This window comes from Cupressus sempervirens, chromosome 10, assembly GCF_028749045.1.
Source record: "Cupressus sempervirens isolate cs-2001-9-10 chromosome 10, ASM2874904v1, whole genome shotgun sequence".
Taxonomy (NCBI): domain Eukaryota; kingdom Viridiplantae; phylum Streptophyta; class Pinopsida; order Cupressales; family Cupressaceae; genus Cupressus; species Cupressus sempervirens.
The window spans coordinates 631,437,919-631,456,641 of NC_143127.1; the positions used below are offsets into that span (position 1 = coordinate 631,437,919).

At 35.9% G+C, this 18,723-nt stretch overlaps 1 protein-coding gene across 1 annotated transcript in view; it reads left to right on the top strand.

The window, feature by feature from the left end:
* LOC149535421 (uncharacterized protein At4g37920-like) overlaps positions 1-18,723 on the top strand; it is a 69,041-nt gene that overhangs the window by 8,033 nt on the left and 42,285 nt on the right. Inside the window, exons 2-4 of the mRNA XM_089807748.1 lie at positions 10,056-10,432; positions 10,981-11,149; positions 11,359-11,603. Coding sequence (XP_089663874.1) covers positions 10,056-10,432; positions 10,981-11,149; positions 11,359-11,603 — 791 coding nt within the window. The remainder of the gene's footprint in view (positions 1-10,055; positions 10,433-10,980; positions 11,150-11,358; positions 11,604-18,723) is intronic.

The window sequence follows — 18,723 nt, forward strand, 5'->3', positions numbered from 1 at the left end:
CATTAAAGAAAACCAAAACAAACTTATGTAGTTACTTATTAAAAATGTGGCTCACACATGACTGAATGTAGCAGGTGCGTTAGTGAGATCGAAGGGCATCACCAGGAACTTGCAGTGTCCATAATGACATCTTAATGTTGTCTTATGTACATCCTCTTCACAGACACAAATTTGACGATATTTTGAACGAAGATCAATCTTCGAGAAGTAAAGAACCCCATGTGACTCATCCAACAACTCATCAATCGTAGGATAGGATATTTGTTTTTGATGGTCCTCTTATTTAAAGCACGATTATCAACACACATCTGTATAGTTCCATCCTTCTGTTAGACTTGACATGATAGTGCTGACACTGATTGTCATTGATGCCAAAACATTCATATAGATACTTTGGCAGTATTGGTTGTTTGGTGATAGGTTTTGGAATGGTTTGTATATTCTGTGGTATGTTGGTGATGAGAACTTGGCAAAAGTTTTGGGTATGTACAAGAATGTTTTAGACGATAGATATCTCACACTTTCTGATATTATTGAGTCTGTGTACTCGGTTCTACTTACCAATACACTTGGTGTTACTGTATTGGTTCCTGGTGATAATTATGGTTATAATATGATCATTTAGATATCTCTTCATATCCTGAAACTTGTGTAGAACACCGGTTTTTGTTTTGTTTCCTTGACTACAATTTGTGGTGGTTTCTGGTTTCATCAATCATAGTGAAGATCTTTTGATTTCCAATTTTTTGATCTTGGTTGTGGCATTCCAGCAGTGGCAACAATTTTGTTAAACATTGTAATATCCTATATGTGACCTTTACTTCATAATGTAAGTGGTGATTATGTAATCCTAGATTTAGGTTTGATAATTAAATGTACCCTAGCCAATGCATTGGTGTTGTCACACGTTTTGTTATGAAGCCAACATGTGTATACTTTGATACTGATAGAAATAAAGAACTCTTTGTATCCAGTGTGTGCAAGTAGGGAATGATTGCATAGACGTTTATGGCAGTTGAGAGAACGACACCATATCTATGAGACATGTATATGTGAACTTACTTTGATAGCTGATGTGAACTTACTTTGATAGCTGATTTGAGGAAGTGCAGAAAGTAATAGAATATAATTGCAAAGGCTTGGCAACTATACTCTATGTGGGTTTTACTTTCATTCTATCAACATTGAGTGTTATTGTATGGTGGGGCGTAGCCACTTTGACAGTTGATAGTGAAGCCTATTGGTAATACCCCTTCATGTTGCAATGAGCATTTTAGTTAGTTACCTTTGTACAAAATCATCTTGATTAGTGTCACCCTAACTGGTGTTTTTCATTTCATGAAGATTAGCTTATATGCGGTTTTTTCCAGTTTGGATTTTCTAGGTAAATCCTTGTGTTGATTGTGTTGGTGTTTCCATGCTTTCATGCTTATCTTTGCTTTGGTGATTTATTGTGCTTTAACCAATAGATCTTAAGTGCTGGTTGTTGATTGTTAAGTATTAATCGACATATCAAAGTTTTTACAAGTATGTGGGAATAACTAACTCATCTCTCTCTTAGTTATTTGTTCTATTCAATACCTTCTTAACCAAGACCACTGAAGAAGCAAATGGACTAGAGTTGGGTCTAATGTGTCCAATCACAAGAAGATCCTTAATTGTTTTCTCAATCTCCTCCTTGAAATGTCTCAGATGGCAATAAAGAGTGGCAATAATAAGCTTAGTGCCCTCCAAAGACTCTATTACATGCTCAAATCCGTGATTAGGTGGTTTACCTGGAAGGATGTCCCCAAAATCCCTCTTGTGCTTATCAATCACAAACTGTATGTCTATATGATGCTGCTGCCCAATATCAAGAGCCGTTTGATCATCACGTCTAGTCTAATATCATAGTTGTCGCCACCCAGATCCTTGGTCAGAAGCAAACAGCTTAGAGCACAATTACCATTGTCAAGGTCATAAATAACCAGATCGCCATGCATTGGGTACATAGGGGTCCTCTAGACTTACTCTAGATGATTCCAACCATAATAGGAAGTAGGTGAGATGAGCTCATCTCATTGTACCACTTCTTAGGTAATGTAGTCATCATCCCATCCCCAATTTGCCCAAATATTAGGCAACATGTAAGTGATGTGCCATAAACTGATAGCTCATAGGAATCCCCACTCATCATAACCTAATTGCTGTCTTAACATCAATGTACTAGGATGTGTTTCTTGTGAGTAACAAAGATGTAGAAACTCCTTCATTCAACCACACAAATTTTCAGTCCAAATGGAAGATCATTGCAAAATACATCAAATATGATGCCTTTTCGACTTTATTAGCTAGTTTGCATTGTTTGACTAGTTAGATTCGAGTTGGAAACAAAAATGCGGTGCTTAGATCCTCATTTGTTCACACAAAATCAAATGCATTTCTTTATTAGTTGTGTCACTATATTGCATTTGTGCCATTTAAATCTTCATCTAGGCATGTTTCCATTATCATATGCAAATTGCAAATACAATGGCCTCTTAGTGCATCGATTTGGGTGATTTGAGCATCATATTTGTTTATCCACATAAAATGTGCTATTTTTTAGGTTAACTGCATCAAGTCAATTCTAGCTCACTATTGATTTTCTAAAGTCTGCCTAGATCAATGTTTTGGAATCACAACACAAGCAGAAGCTTAGATACATAACATGGTAGGTGCCCGAAGAGATCGACCATACATCCAAGTTCTCTCTGCATGATCTACAACCAAATTCTCCTCCAACATCTCAATTGCTCTGCTCACCAAGGCCTCTAGGAGCTCTTCCAAATTTCTAAACTAGCTGAGTGCAAATGAGAATGAACCACTGTATAGCCCTCATTGCCCTAGCACTTCCATTTCGTGCCTCCCAATACTACCATATGTAGTCAATAGCTTGTTGCTTTGCCCTTTCATTCTGATTTCAACTCGTCTTCTTAATAATAGCCCTCCGGCTTGGCTTTATCATCCTTTCGTGAAATTGACCTTAATTTTATTTTCTACTTAGTTTTTGGAAAGGCATCCTACCTCCATCCCCTAGTACATTGGTGCATACTAGCATGATGCCACCAATTTTCTCACATTTTGTTTGAAACAATGCCATAAAACACGTTGTCTCAAAGAGGGGCAAAATGTAGACACTGAGAAATGATTAGCACATTTTTACATTATTTCTCATCATTTATCCTTCTTAAACTAATTGAATAATTCTATTATTTAATTAAGTTAATAGCATTTCTTCTTACACAATTCAAATTCAGACTTTCTTTCCATTTGCACTTAAATAATCATTAACTGTTTAATTATTGCACAATTTTTTTTTTGGATTATTTCACTTTTAGTGCTCTCTTCTGTGAAGTTGATAGTTTTAAGTTTTATCCTTTCTTGAACACATCTGAAATTACTAAATTATGGATGCATCATCTATGGCGTTATTATATCCTAGTTGGAAATTATGTCCAATTTTCCTCGAATAAATGTCAGAATCCTAAACAGGAATTTATACAATAATAACCAGCAAATAACTAGCACAATTAACCAGTAAATACTCCAGAATTTGTTATTGCATTATAAACCAACAATACTATAACAATCCAATCTTATAAACAATGATAACAGTCAGATTGGATGATCAGAAATGAAATTGAAATGCAACTGTGAACTCCATTGCAAATTCACTAGATGAATTGGGCTACGTCCAATCCACCAAGGAAGAACTTGAGGGTTTGTGTTCGCAGACCTTGAATAGAAGTTGAAGCTTCATAATTTCTCCAAGAGAAATCTCAAACCAAATCAATATCCAAGCTTTCTTAAAATGAACTCCTCATCCTTCTTTTATGCTCAAAATGGGGACCCCTTCAATTTCCATGTTTTGCCTTTTTGACTTTTTCCTTCTTGTCACCTTTAATCCACTTTCTTAAGCCAAAATTAATATTTTATGAATTTGACTTCAGGATTCCTAACGTCCCAAAAAAGGGACATTACAAGTCCTCCCTCTTCGAGATTGCTTGTCCTCAAGCAATCGGTACCGGGATCCGATATAAATCTGCAAGTAGGCCTGTAGCCCAATTTGAAAATTACTGCTACACCCATCCGCTGCACTACTTTGATCAAAACTGCTCTAGGCCCAAAACTGTGTAGCCACTCATCAATATGTTGGTAGAGTAAAGCATCAATCATACCATTACCAGGATCCCACACTATTATACTATCACGACCATCAGATATGAGAAGATATAAATGTCCTGAGGAGATATTAATACTTGACAACTCTCCATCTGTGAGTGATCTCCTGTGGAAATGCATACTAATCTCCATCATAACTGTCCATCCTGAACTACCAATGAAGGAATCAAATTGTTCAATAGTTGAAATCAATATCAAAGGTGTAGAGAGGCCATACATTTTATCATCAGTCTGAAATGCACCTGGATACACCGCTGTCATGAGTAAAGAAAGGACTAAGAATCCATGCCCTATGATCAAATTATAACTCCCATCAATCCTCAACCAAGATATTCAGTTGGTAAAGCAAGGAGTCTATCCAACTCATGTGCAAGTCAGAAACTGAAACCTTATGTGAGCTGATTGGAGAATGAGAAACAATGTTAAATCTGAGAATCGGGTCACCACACTCATCCTGTGAACCAAACTCATTGCTAGGAATTGCAACTGGGTCCCACATCCTCCAATTAGGATCATGCTCATCACAGAAATCAGAAAGATCTTCTCTATTCAGCTCAAAAAGTGGATTATCAATTGTCCAATCAGCATCCACCTCAAACAAAGAATGTCTACTAGCTTACTATTATCCAAAATTTTGTTACTTGATCTCTTGGGGCAGCTATCCAAGTCATAAGTCTGTTGATTGCTATCAAGTTCCTTAATTACTTTTTGGAAAAACACATGCTTCCTTTATCCTCTTATTCCCTTGATTGTTCGGTGACAACAATCTGATTTTTCGCTTGATGAAGAGCAACCAGTGTATTATCCTTATACCTTTTGAGCAACAATAAGCTCCTTGTTGAGGCTATTCACCTCATCCTCTTTTTTCCTTAATTGACCAGCTTAATTTCAGCAACCTTTAAGGTGTAATTCCTCTCTGAAAGTAGGCATAAATAATCTGATTTCAAAGATTCCAATGCTACTTTAACTCTCTGTAAATCAACAACATAAGAATATCTTTCCATTTCCATTTGTCTCTTTTCCATTTGCGCCTTCATGCAAAGATCCTTCATAATCCTACAAGTGTCATCATACCTCCTAAGGCTGCAGCAATCATATTTTCAGCAACTCTCAACTTTTCCTTCAAGAATTGTTTCTCATCTTTGTCATTATGAAGAGAATTTTCTAATTGGTCACCCAAAATACCATCATCCTTGATTGCCATCTTTGTTTGGTCCTCTGAATCACAATCATGCATAAGTGAGTTGCTGATGTAAGAAACACATGACTCATCATATGTCTCAAATTCCCTGTTTGATTGATTTGTGTGCAAGGGGAAGGGTGCTGCTATGTCATTAAACAATTCCTTATGACATGAAGTTTGGTGAACCTCTTTAGAATCATCCAACATACCCTCACTTTGAGTATGATTATCTGTAATAGAATGTTTGTCAATTCCAATCTCTAAATCACCAATGTAGAGTCTTGAATGTTCCATATCTTTGACAATACTTGAGTTCATGTCATCTCCACTAGTTGTGTTGCTTTGTAAGGGTAAAAAGGTAAAATTCTTATCATCCCCATTGCTGGTCTGTATTTCTTTGGTGACCCCATCACCACAAACGTGATTAGGTGTCCAAGAATGGTGACGTGAAACAGATCTGCTTTCTCCTCATTGGATTCTTGCTTGTTTTTGGAGATCCCTTAACCTGTATGTTTGCTGAAATTAACTCAGGTTCAGTCATGAATTCTCTGAACACGTCCAACTTATGTTCAATTAACTCCTCCACAAGCTCCTAAGCCATAGGTGAGATTATGTTCTCCCTTCTCCACATAGCCAGCAAATCTGATTTTAATTGCTTATATGTGTCATCGTTCTCATTAAAGATTAAGACATGATAGTTTTAATGCAAACCTTCACATTGTCTGGATGATGCTTCCTATATCCACTTAAGAAACCATGAAACATATGAAGTATCATTTGTTCAAAACGGAGGTCCAACATGATGATAAAAAATCTAGCCTATAATATCTAATATTTTAGCTTTCTTACGAAAGGTAGGGCCTTTGTCATCTTGTAAGCGACACAAGTTGTCCACTATCAATTGTAGGACCTTCGCCAAGATGTTATTAGCATAGGGCGCAACAGGAGCTGTTATCCTAATAATCTCACTCAAGCAAGAGGCAATTGTAAGTTTCACACCGTTATTCAGATGCTCCAACATTCTGGACTGCACCAATGCAATCATTGGGGGCTGTAAAGCCCAATTGAGAAGTCTACAATTGAATTGTTCAACTTTTGATAGATGTAAATCTAATTTTTCCAGTTTGGAAAGAGCACCATCTAAGGACTTCATGGACTCCAATTCTAAGTCAATCACATACAACCAAATGCCCACTTCCCTTTCTTTTTGCAAGTCTCGAAACTTAGCACAATTGAATGTATCGTTAAATTTTTTCGAGAAGATTTTGTTCTTAAAATTTTCCATTGCTTTGCCTCCACTAATTCTGATGCACTGAAATTACCGAATATCAACTGAGATAACCTAAGCCAAAACTCTTTTATGCTGCCCTATTTGTTCCAACTGAACGTTAACCCCAATTTCAACAAATCCTTTTCTCTATCAACTAATACTACTGTAGGCACTGCCCTGCTTGCCACTAAACCTGTTTACATGCTGCTGTTATACACCAATGCCCCCCAGTTTGTCCCATTTCACAAAAGAAAAACCTATCCACCAGTTCCACTAAGAGATATATTGTTAAACAGTTTGCAGCCATGAATGTGGTTGTGTCTTCAGACTTGCAGGATAGGGCATGTTTTTTGATGATTGAATGTATAAACCACAATCATAAATATCTCAGTAGTTAGGAGGTGTAAACAAATCATTAACAAAACATTTTGATGCTTGCTGCCTCACTTGAGTGTGCTGCGTCCAGCTTCCTCAATGAGAGATAAGTTGATAATGTCTTGAGTTTAAAACTCCTTGCTGTTGCTTACAGTATGCCTAGTTAATACCAATGGCCCTGGAGGATATTGACTGCTTCAGTTTGAGCTGAGCTATGAATTATGTGGGGGAAGAGAGGACGTTACAAATCTTGATATTCTCGACTCAAATTTCAAACACGTCTCAAAGAGAAGAGCTCACACAGTTGCATCATGCATTGCATGTTTGCATGTGTTCACATGACATTTATTTTATTTACCACCATTCACCAGACCAATGATTAAGAAAATGATTTGCAACACTCCTCACGACACTAGGGCTGTTTGTTCCTGCCCGTTAGCATTCCTGACCAACTATGATCACCCGCTAGAAAGAAATGCCTTCAGACTAAAAGTCTTGGAAAATCATGAAATAAAGCAACAATATTCTTAAATGCCAATATTTAAATCTTTGATGCTCGAAAAGAAACTACCGACAGTTGTGAAAGAGTTGCAATTGAATGGGAAAGCAATTGGTTTGTGGACTCAGCCGGGTGTCTCCAGCACCACTGAATTCATGCAACTTATTCTCACAGCAAGGGTTTGTTGCGGTAATTTCAATACGTATGGAATAGTACATATGGCAGGATCTAATAACCGACCATAGTGAGAACAAGATTGATAATGCTGCTACAAACACCAACAAAAATGCTTATTCCCCTTAAATTAAAATGGCTTCCTGAAAACTCACGACCTCTCCAGAATTGTTTAAAACTAGCCACAACACCTTCCAGATTTACATGCATCCACTTGGGCTGAATCACCGGCAAGTACTGTTCCAATCTTTGTTCTGCCGTTAGCAAAGAGCACAAAATAACGCTTGATGGTCGATGCTGTAACCAAGAAAATAATTACAGCTCCTTCAATACTTCTAGCCAAGATTCCTGAGTTTGAAGAGGAAATCAATACTTGGATATGAGGCAATTTCCAACAGGTAAGGTGATTTCTGATAAAATTGAAACATACGACAGTATGTCTGTGTGAGCCAACTTTCACGATGGTTTGTTTCTGCAATGAACTTCACTACAATACCTTCACAAGAGGCTTTGATACTTGAATACTGGATTCAATAACTTGGTGCTCTGTGTCTCTAGTTGGAAGCCATGATAATAGTCTCTCAAAATACTAGAATAGGGAATGTCACGACAATGAATTGATGTCCAATAGAAATGTTGAATTTTCAATTTTTTGCTCTATACAATAGTTTATTTGCCAAAGTTACTTTTTTCATTTATTGAAACCACGATATTGATGAGAAATCAACCTGTGTAGTTTGTGGAAATATATTTCATCTCCTACTGTATTATATAAAATCCCAACAAAACAATTGGGCCTGTGAACTTTAACACTCATATAATTTTGGAGTCAACCTTTAATCAGAACAACCGCAAGCATTAAACTTGCAATACACAAGCCTTCGATATATTAGCCAATAATATATCAGCAGATGAAATATTTGCACCCCGTAAAGAATACACTATTGTTTGAATTTCTTGATAGTAATATGTTGTCGTTGCTTATTAATCTCAAAAATCGATTCCCAGGTTAATCCAAAGGAGATAATGTTACAACCAACAATTAAAAATCTCCAGTGCCAAATATTGGTGATGTCAAATTGTTTTAATTTGCACAAACCAAGTTATTGTTCTACGACAAAAATCCTTGCCTTTCACTTATTTCTGAATCTCAGGTAAATGTTACGGCACTTATATCCATGCCAAGCTGGCCCGCACAATTACGATCACCCAGATTGAAGGTTGAAGGTAAATTTTTTCTTCCGATGAAACCTAAAATTTATGCACTGCCAACTAAGCCAACAAATATTAAATCTCTATAACCACCTAGAAATTGCAGACTTACTTTTCAGTACTCTCCAAAAATGTAATTTCAAACACAAGCTGTAAAACCTTATTTCTCTAGATTTTGCAAACGCTTCAATTTCTGTTCTTTATATTTCAAGTAACCTCACAGGATGGCAGGATACATGACTCTGATACCACTATAATATCCCAGTCGGATATTATCTCCAATATTTCCTCAAATAATTTCAGAATCATAAACAGGGACTTATACAATAATAACCAATAAATACTCCAGAATCCGTTATTGTATTATAAACCAACAATACAATAACAATCCAATTGTATAAACAGTGATAACTGTCAGATTGGATAATCAGAAATGAACCTAAAAAGCAATTGTGAACTCTGTCGCAAATTCATCACAAAGATGAATCAGGACTACATCCAATCCACCAAGGAAGAACTTGAGGGTTAGCATTCTCGGATCCTTAATAGAAGCTGAAGCTTCTTAATTTCTCCAAGAGAAATCTCAAACCAAATCAATATCCAAGCTTGCTCAAAATGAATTCCTCATCCTTCTTTTATGCTCAAAACGACGACCCTTCTGTTGCCTTTTCCTGTCCTTTTGTCTTTTTCCTTCTTGTCACTTTCTTTCTAAAGCCCAAATTAATATTTTATGAATTTGACTTCAGAATTCCTAATGTCCCAAAAAGGGGACATTACAGGTGTCCATAACTAATTTATTTAAGCTGTCATTGATGCTTGAAAATTAGTTTCTTTAGCCCAAGGTGTTTAGCACATTCAAGTAGGTTCATTATAATACAAAAGCTTTATTGTTAACTTTCTTCTTTCCATTTTTTGCTAGATTGTACAGGAGACTCTTTTGTGATGAATTAGGGGCATTTTGTTGCTTTTGACCCGTGTGATATTGCCTTTGGTTCTGCAGCTTACAACTCAAATCGCTTTTTTGCACTTGTGTTTATAACTGCTCTCTATGTACATATAAATTTGATGTTTTTCTGAACATCTTCATGAAGCCCATTTATAAATTTTTTCATTTTAAACTTGCCATTGTGTCACAATAGATTTATGCAGGAACTTGTCAGATAGTGCATTACGAGCATTACAATCCTCTTCCATGGCAAATTTGGGAGATCGGAAAGATGTGGCAGAAAATATTAGTCTGGATGGAAAGGACCCAGAGATAATATCAAATACTGAAGATAGTGAAGATATCGAGTTGGAGAAAGGTTATAAAATGTCAACTGTTTGTGACAGAATGATTGATGTTTTCATGGTTGAGAAACCCAATTCAAGTGATTGGAGGAGGTTACTGGCATTCACTGAGGAATGGGCAAAGATTAGACCTCACTTTTTCAATCGGTGTAGAATGCGGGCAGATGTTTCAAACGATCCTGAAACCAAGCAGAATCTACTCAGGCTTATTAGGAAGGTGAAGGAGGTAAGACAACTTCTAGCTCTTGAGTGTGATGTGGTGTGTACTTTTTGCATTCAGATGCATTAGGTTGAGAATAATTGCAAAGAATTAAATTTCCAGGAGCAGAGCCATACACCATAACTTGTCTGAAGAGTAGAAAAGATGAACACCCATCATCATCTGTATCCTTTTCCTCCCTCCTTGTTTATCTGGTTACCTAGTACAGAACATGCTGGTAAATGGTCTGTATTTTATTTTGGCTTAGTTCCTATTTTGAGTTAGTTGAAAATGACATTTCATTGGGTGCCATATGCTGTAGTCAGGGCAAACACTCATCATCATCTGTATCCTTTTCCTCCCTCCTTGTTTATCTGGTTACCTAGTACAGAACATGCTGGTAAATTGTCTGTATTTTGTTTTGGCTTAGTTCCTATTTTGAGTTAGTTCAAAATGACATTTCATTGGGTCCCATATGCTGTAGTCAGGGCCTTTTCGATTTTTTTTTGTAATGTTCTGTAACATTTAATAATTGAAAATTTTGAATAGCATCTAAATTCAAAGTTGGGTTCCAGGTTGACGAGGACATGCAGAGGCATGATGAACTTTTTAAACAAGTTCGAGAGAATCCATTAGAAATTGATACTGTTGTTGCTCGACGTCGCAAAGATTTTACCAGGGACTTCTTTGAGCATCTTAAAATTATTTCTGACAGTTATAAAAACAATTTGGAAGCAAAGGATGGTAGGTATTAAAGTTTCAAACTTGTCTGATTGGGTTTCAAGTTTTTCTTATGCTTGAATGATCCTCCAGAGTTACTGTGAAATAATTTCTGTTGTTGCTTAGATTGAGAGTATGGTGAGGCAATGCGAGCACAAACTTTTCATTCGTTTTTTTGGCTTATAGATATATTTTCGCCATTATTAATATTGTTGACATTTTTGTACAAGCAGAACTGGCAAGGATAGCAACTAAATGCTTGACAGCATTACAAACTTATGATAAAGCACTTGGAGATCATGAAGCAATTAGGAAGGCATACCTCAAATTTGATGATGTCCTCAATTCACCATCTTTGGAAGTTGCACGCAACAAAATAAATAATTTGTCCAAGAACAACCAACTGGATTCAACATTCATGTTGACTGTCTCTAAGGCATGGGCAGCAGCAAAAGAATCAACAATGATGGAGGAGGAGGTATGAAAGGATTTGCAAGGCTTGTTAATGATCTCTTAAAAGATATTTATACACATTTGTTGGGTGTATTATAAACATTGACAATTAGAGTCTTCATCTTAGATGACCCATTTCCCACAAAAGGGGAATACATTGATATGATAAAATTAGTCAGCTATATGGATGATCTGTAGCTTATATCACAAGCTAGGTTTGGAGGCCTAATATAGTATAATATATAATGATTTTATAAAGACTTTTTGTATCGATCGCATCTTTTAGTCTTTTTGTTGATTAAGTGCTTAAAGTCTTTCTTGTTAGGCATGCTTGTATGATAGATTAAAGTAATTTTTTCTTTTAGTGCCATGATATATGGGTCCCTTATCATTTTATTAAAATAAATTAGATTTCAGCAGAGTTACACAGAGATATGCTCACCATCTTTCTTCCAACCCACGTCTCTGTCATACCTGGTACAGTGGGACAGCTAGAGATGTCCTGTCTGTCCTGCCACTGGAAACTGTTGATTTGTCCTGACAATGTTATTCAGGGGTGCTGACATTACCAGGATTGTGGGAATGGTCAGATGTCACTCCAATTCTCAGCAAAGTTGAACCATACAAAGAGCAAGTGTGTGATAGCATACAACGGTAGAAGGAAAGTGTATAGTTTTTGAATGACTGTAGACATCTAGAATGAAAAAGAAAGTATAATGACAACATGCCTGTCTCACTCTTGACTTTTCATCTGCAGTGATCTGTGTGACATGTGATGTCCCTTTCATATTTCTGATTTCTCCATAGCAGCAAAAATCTTTTGGGGGAAAAAATAAGCAGACCAAAAGTATAAGATTTTCTCAAGAATTAGGGAAAAAATGGACAAAAAGTTGGGATAAAACAGATTATCCAAAACTGCTGAAAAAGGAAAACATACTATTTTTTAATTTTAGTACATTTTAAAAGCGTAAAGATGTAGATAGAAAAATAAGAATGAAAGCATAAATTTAGGGTGGCGGCCCCTAGCATGGTGGAGATGCTTCAAATGGGGGTCCAATGAATAGTGTTCCAAATTAAAATCAAATAATATAAAATAAATTAAATTGCTTATAAAATAGTTTTTGGATAAGAATAAAAGAAAGCTCTGTTGAAATAATTTCAAAATAAAATACAATTTAATTTTTTGGCATAGATGTATGTAAGATTCTATATTTTAAGATCTATTTTGCTTTAACATATTTATTGTCATTTAATTTTATGTATATTGTCTATTTTATTTATTTGTGAAGAGCTATTCATCCATTTCAAAATTATTTTATTTTAATTTAAAATTATTGAAATTTATTATATTTACAATAATTATTTTTGGAAAAAATGGCTCCCAAGCAATGCCGTGATCAACCGTTCCTTCAGCATGAAGGTAGGCATTACAGTGGCCGTTCTAGATGGCAATGGCCTTTTAACAGGCGGAAACAACAACACACAAATTGGGCTCAATACCTATGGCAGTCAAGCTTACAAAGAAATCAGTCACTCAGCCATAGAACAAGGAACAATGTATTACGATAATAGATAGTTTTTATTATCTATGTTTAGCGTCTAATGGTTATCTATTGTAATCTTTTGTAAATAACAAGCAAATATTTCCAATTACTTCGTAATATGGTATCAAAGCCAACACTAATTTGTTTCGAAAATAATTATAATTTCTTGGTTGAAATTATTTGCCTTTTATTTTCAAAATTATTTACATGCATATTTGCTTCCAACTCCTCCTGTAATTTGACTAGGGTTTCTTTTCTGAGATATTTGAATTCGCTGACTTCTGGTTCGGTTTTGCAACCCAGTTCTGTCCAGATCTGTTTGTTTTTTCTGCACATTTCGCCATTTTTTGTGGTTTTTTTTGCAGCAGGGCTGTTTTTGTTCAAAACCCTAATTTTTTGTAATGGATCAAAATCTTTGATATAGATTCTTGGTGGGTTTTTTGAGATCTCAATTGGGTTGTCCATTTTTTCGGGTGCCTCGATTTTCATGCCTTAATTTTCATGCTAGCCGATCTAGAAACTGACAACATATTCTTTCGAGGCTTTTCTAGTTCTCTTCTAGTTCACCCTTTAAATTTTTTGGGTCTACTTTTTGAGGGTTGCATGTACTTGTATGTTGTTTGCATGTGTTGCTTTACCATGCAAAGTCTCGTGTTTTGCCTCCCTTAAAAACTCTGACGGGTTTTCATAATTTTTTTCCCTTAAAGAAAAAGATTTCTGATGGGGTTACATATTTTTTCCCCTAATTTTTTATGGGTTTCTATAAATTTTCCCTTAAAAATTTCAGATTTTGTAATTTGCAAAGTTGTGTGGGATTCCTTTGTAGGTTTGTAATTTTTTTCTCAAAAATTATCTGTTGGGTTTTACCATTTTTCCTTTAAAAAAAATAAATCTTTGTAATGTTGGGTTTTGATTGATTTCTCAACACAAAAATCATGTTGGGTTTTGATTGATTTTTCACTTCAAAAATCATGTTGGGTTTTGATTGATTTTCACCTAGAAAATCATGACTTTTTGTGGTTTGTTTTGGAGCATTATGCTTATCTGCAAAGTTTTGGAGCATTATGCAAAGTACCGTCATTAGTCTTCTCAACAAAGGTTCTTTGCTCCAGCTTCAGAAGGCTCCAGGAAAAAGAACATTCAATTCAACTATTGCCATAAGTATGGGCACCTAAAGGGTGAATGTCGGAAGCACTTAGCTGCCCTATCTAAACAATCTAGTTCGCAGCCCACAGGGAATAGTGTAGAGCACTTTGACCAGATAGAATCTGCTTTTAAATTTTTTTGACAGCTTCGTGCTCTGGATAGATTAACCATTAAGGGAGGGTATTATGATAATAGAGTCTCTATTATCTCTGTTTAGTGTCTAATGGTTATTTATTGCAATCTTATATAAATACTAGAATGTTTTTAATATTTAGTTTTCTGTTTCTAGAATAGAATGTTTCTATTCTTTACGATTGTTTCGTAAGGAAACATCGTTCAGTCTCTTGCATAAACTGATCTCTTGATCACTATTAATAACAAGCAAATATTTTCCAATTACTTTGTAATACAATGATCATAGATACTCAACACAATGCCTGGCACAGGGTTCCCGGGTTCAAATTCAACGAAACCAATGGGGGTATGCTAATCAATGCATACACAAACCTTTTAGCATCTGTAGAAACCCAAGACAACTCTGATGCACCCTGTGAAAGGTGGATGGACAAAATAAACTAAAATGGAAAAATGCTCAATGTGTTGCGGCACTAATATATTTAATTAACCATTTTGTCCATATCAATAACATTACAAGATGCCTCTATTTATACAGGTCTTCGATTGTTTCTAGAAACATCTAAATTAACCAACATAGAACAAATAGACTTTTCTAGAAATATCTAAACAAAAATGACTTCTAGAACTTTACAAAACTAAATATTAATTTGACCTAATCCTATTCGGTAATCTGACAATTTCTAGAATCCTCCATTATTCTTTTACATTTCATTTGAGGGGAAATTACACATTCCAACGACATCAAACTAGTTGAACAAAAGTTTTGGAGACTGAAGACTCCGTATGCGCCCAACCAACAATGGGAGCAAAAGCCTCACATTATTCACTCCACTGCCGTCAAGGTTCTCATAAGAAATAGAGACTGTCATTGCTCAATCTTAGATCTTCGTGACAAAGCTTTTTTTTTGAATGGAGTGTACCCTGGCCAACTTTTAGAAGGATTACAAAGTGGGTTGTAGCTCAATGGAGAAATGGATGCATCATTAAAACCCTTCCAAATGGGTTTTACCTAATCATTTGTGAGCACAACCAAGATAAAGCAAGAATCCCAGAGAACAAGCCCTACATGATGAACGGTAAACAATTTTACATCAAAGATTGAACCCTAAATTTCAAACCTAAAATAGAATACATGGATGCTGTCCCAATTTGGGTAAGACTTTATAATCTTCCCCGTGAATACTGGAACACAGACACACTCAAAGTCATAGGGAATAAGTTGCGAACCTTTGTCAAGATGGATCATGCGGTGGAAGAAAATGACTTCAGTATGTATGCATGAATCTGTATTCTCTGGTTGGCAGTTCACCCTTTCCAGAAATGATAGAACTCATTACACGAGCTATTGTCTGGAAACAAACTATTGAGTTTGAGGAAGCAATCCAATCTTGCAAACACTGTAGTGGTGATGTACACCCCTCTGGAGAGTGCCCCCATGCCTTTACTGGAAAAGAAAAGGGGTTAGATAGTGAAACTTTGCAAGACTTTATCATTGTAGAGGAGGGGTAATCCTGGAAAGAAGATTTGGCTTTTCTTGATGCAAATGGCACTACCCTTCTCCCAGATGAGCAATGTTGAGACCACTTTCGACAGTGTGGGTGATCTCTAACGCACAAGATGTTGGGAAAATTTTCAAAATCTTGAAATTGTGGACTGCTGGTTTTAGGGTTCCACCAAAGGTTGCAGACGAGGTGAATGTTTCCCCTTTTGTGCTTGATCCTTTACTAGTGGTGGCCCCTAGCTTTGTTCTACAAGACTTTGGCCTGTCAGTGGAGGAACTTAGATGCTCAGAATCCTTAGATTTGGCAGTTGGATTGGCTCGGACTATCTCAGAATTGCTAGAGGTTCTCTCAGAATCTCAGTTCCCTGACCATGTATTGTTTGCGCATGACCAATGTCAGATAAGATCCAAGTTTGACCTTGGCCTCAAACCTTACATTTTGGGTAGCTTCAACTTTAGTGGAACTCATGTGTATAAGGAGAAAGAGACAACGTCCTTCGAAGATATACAAGGCTCTCCAGAACGCAGTCTTGAACCCACTTTTGTAGAAACACTGGACAAGGATGCCAGTGATAATGGAGATACAGAGTACATCACAGATGAAGATTGGGAGGGTGATGACAGTTTGGGCATTGAGCCTTTTACCGACATCCTGTAGGAAAGATTCATCATCCAAACATCATCTAAGAAAAGTAAATACAAGGGTGGTGAATAGAAAAAGATAGGTAGGAAAACTATTACAGCCAAGTTGAAAGATGTTGGTTGTGCCTTGGGGAAAACCAAATCGAGATCAAGAAAGGAGTATTACTCCTTATCTCGGGGACAATGAAGATCCTTTCGTGGAGTGTCAAGAGTTGCAATGCCCCTGATAAAGTTCGTTTAATCAAGCGATGTATTGATCAAACTCGACTTGAAATTATTCTCTTAGAAGAATCAAAGTTAGTTGGATAAGATTTGGATGTTTTTAGTAAGCAGTTTCGACAATGGTGTTGGTTCCCAAAATTGTAGATTGGAATCCTACGAGCCTTGTCTGCTTGATGCTGGGATGCCCATTCGGTTATGGCCAACTTGACGGGATTGATCGATGCAATCCAAATCCCGTGCACTTCTGGTTGTGCAAAACCAAGGCGGGTGTACCCGATCTTGGACAAAACACTTAGGTCCAAGACACTTATAGAAGATTGATTAGAGTGCGAATGTATTGAAAGTTTCCCAAACGACAAGGATTATAGAAAACTTCAAACTTGCAATTTATGAACTAAGAATAAAAGTAAAAAATTGTATGAATGTTTTTAAAGTAAGAATAAGTATAGATTAATGCAACAAATGAATATATTAACTTTTCAAAGGAAAGATACGAAATAATTGCCAGCATATGGATTACGAATTATGGAAAATATAAAGACTAGTGCCGAAGGGCAATAGAGTTGGTATTATAAGTTTAAAACATACAACTTTATAAAATTTTACGCACATTAATTATAAATAATTTAGTAATCAAGAGCGATAGATCAAATATATGGATGCAATTTTAAAATAGTGTGGAATGTTTTTAACTCCAATGGTTTGCAGACAAACCCGACATAGATTTGGAAACAATTAAATATTTCTTAATATCTATGATGTTCAATTTTAAAATGCTATAATTGATCTTGTCCACTTATCTATCATATAAATTATTTATAAAATTAAAATAGTAATTATAAAGGACAAAACTATATAATATTTTAACTCTAAAGCTTCATGCTAATAAAGTGAATATTTCTTACTGATCTTGTCGGAAATAAAATTGTACTGGAGACACTCCTTACGGATGATCCATACATTGTAATTTGCTTCCAGAATCGGATAAGAATTTATTCAATAATCCACAATCCACGGGCTTAGTTCAAAAAAATATTTCTTTACCAATGAAAGAATAAAATATATCAAAGTGCGCATATATGTAAAAATTTGTAAGAATATGAACTGTATGTAAAAAATCCCCTATTTATAATTTTCATAGGATGTGGGGTGACTCTTCAAAACATCATGCCCCTTCATAATGAATAACCAATCCTTGATAATAATGAGAGTTTACTAATATTTTTTCTTTATAAGTAAACAAATAAATAAGTCGCATCATTTCATGGCAATCTTTTCGAAATCAAAATTTTCAATGAAGTGTCATCGATTACTGCAGGGAATGTAATTATGCTTTGGCTTTATGATTGTCAGTATCATCGCATCTAAAAATTTGTCTTCATCTTTTGCGAGTGGCCCTTCCATTCTTTCTTCTATGCTTGGGCTCACAAATTTTCTTTTGGCTTTTCATGCTTACTCACTCTTGCCACACACATGTTCATAGCACATGGAAGAATTTCACGGCAACGAGAGGGCTCCTTCAACTGAGATTTCCTCTATATATAATTGTTGTGAATGAAAAGATGATTTCCAATTATGATGTTGAGGTTTCCTTCCTTCTTGCTGGTTCATACAACTCCTTCCCTTCTCGCACATGGTTCTTTGGATTTTTATCTTGTGACAGATATCAAGTCTTCTTCCGGTTCATACAAAAAGCATTGTTAGATGCAAGTCGCTACAAAACATCCACCTATGATTAGCGAATATGACTCATGGCCTCTATTCCATTTCTATGCTTGGAAACTGATCTTGACGCATGCCATCTGGAAACATTCACATGCCGAACTCCATCATTTCTTTTATTGCCGAAACTTGCTTCTAGGACGCTGTGATTGTTTGTGAGCACATCGTAAATCATTCATATGCAAAGAATGACCATCAACGCTACCACTCAATGAAAATTATCTTTGTTT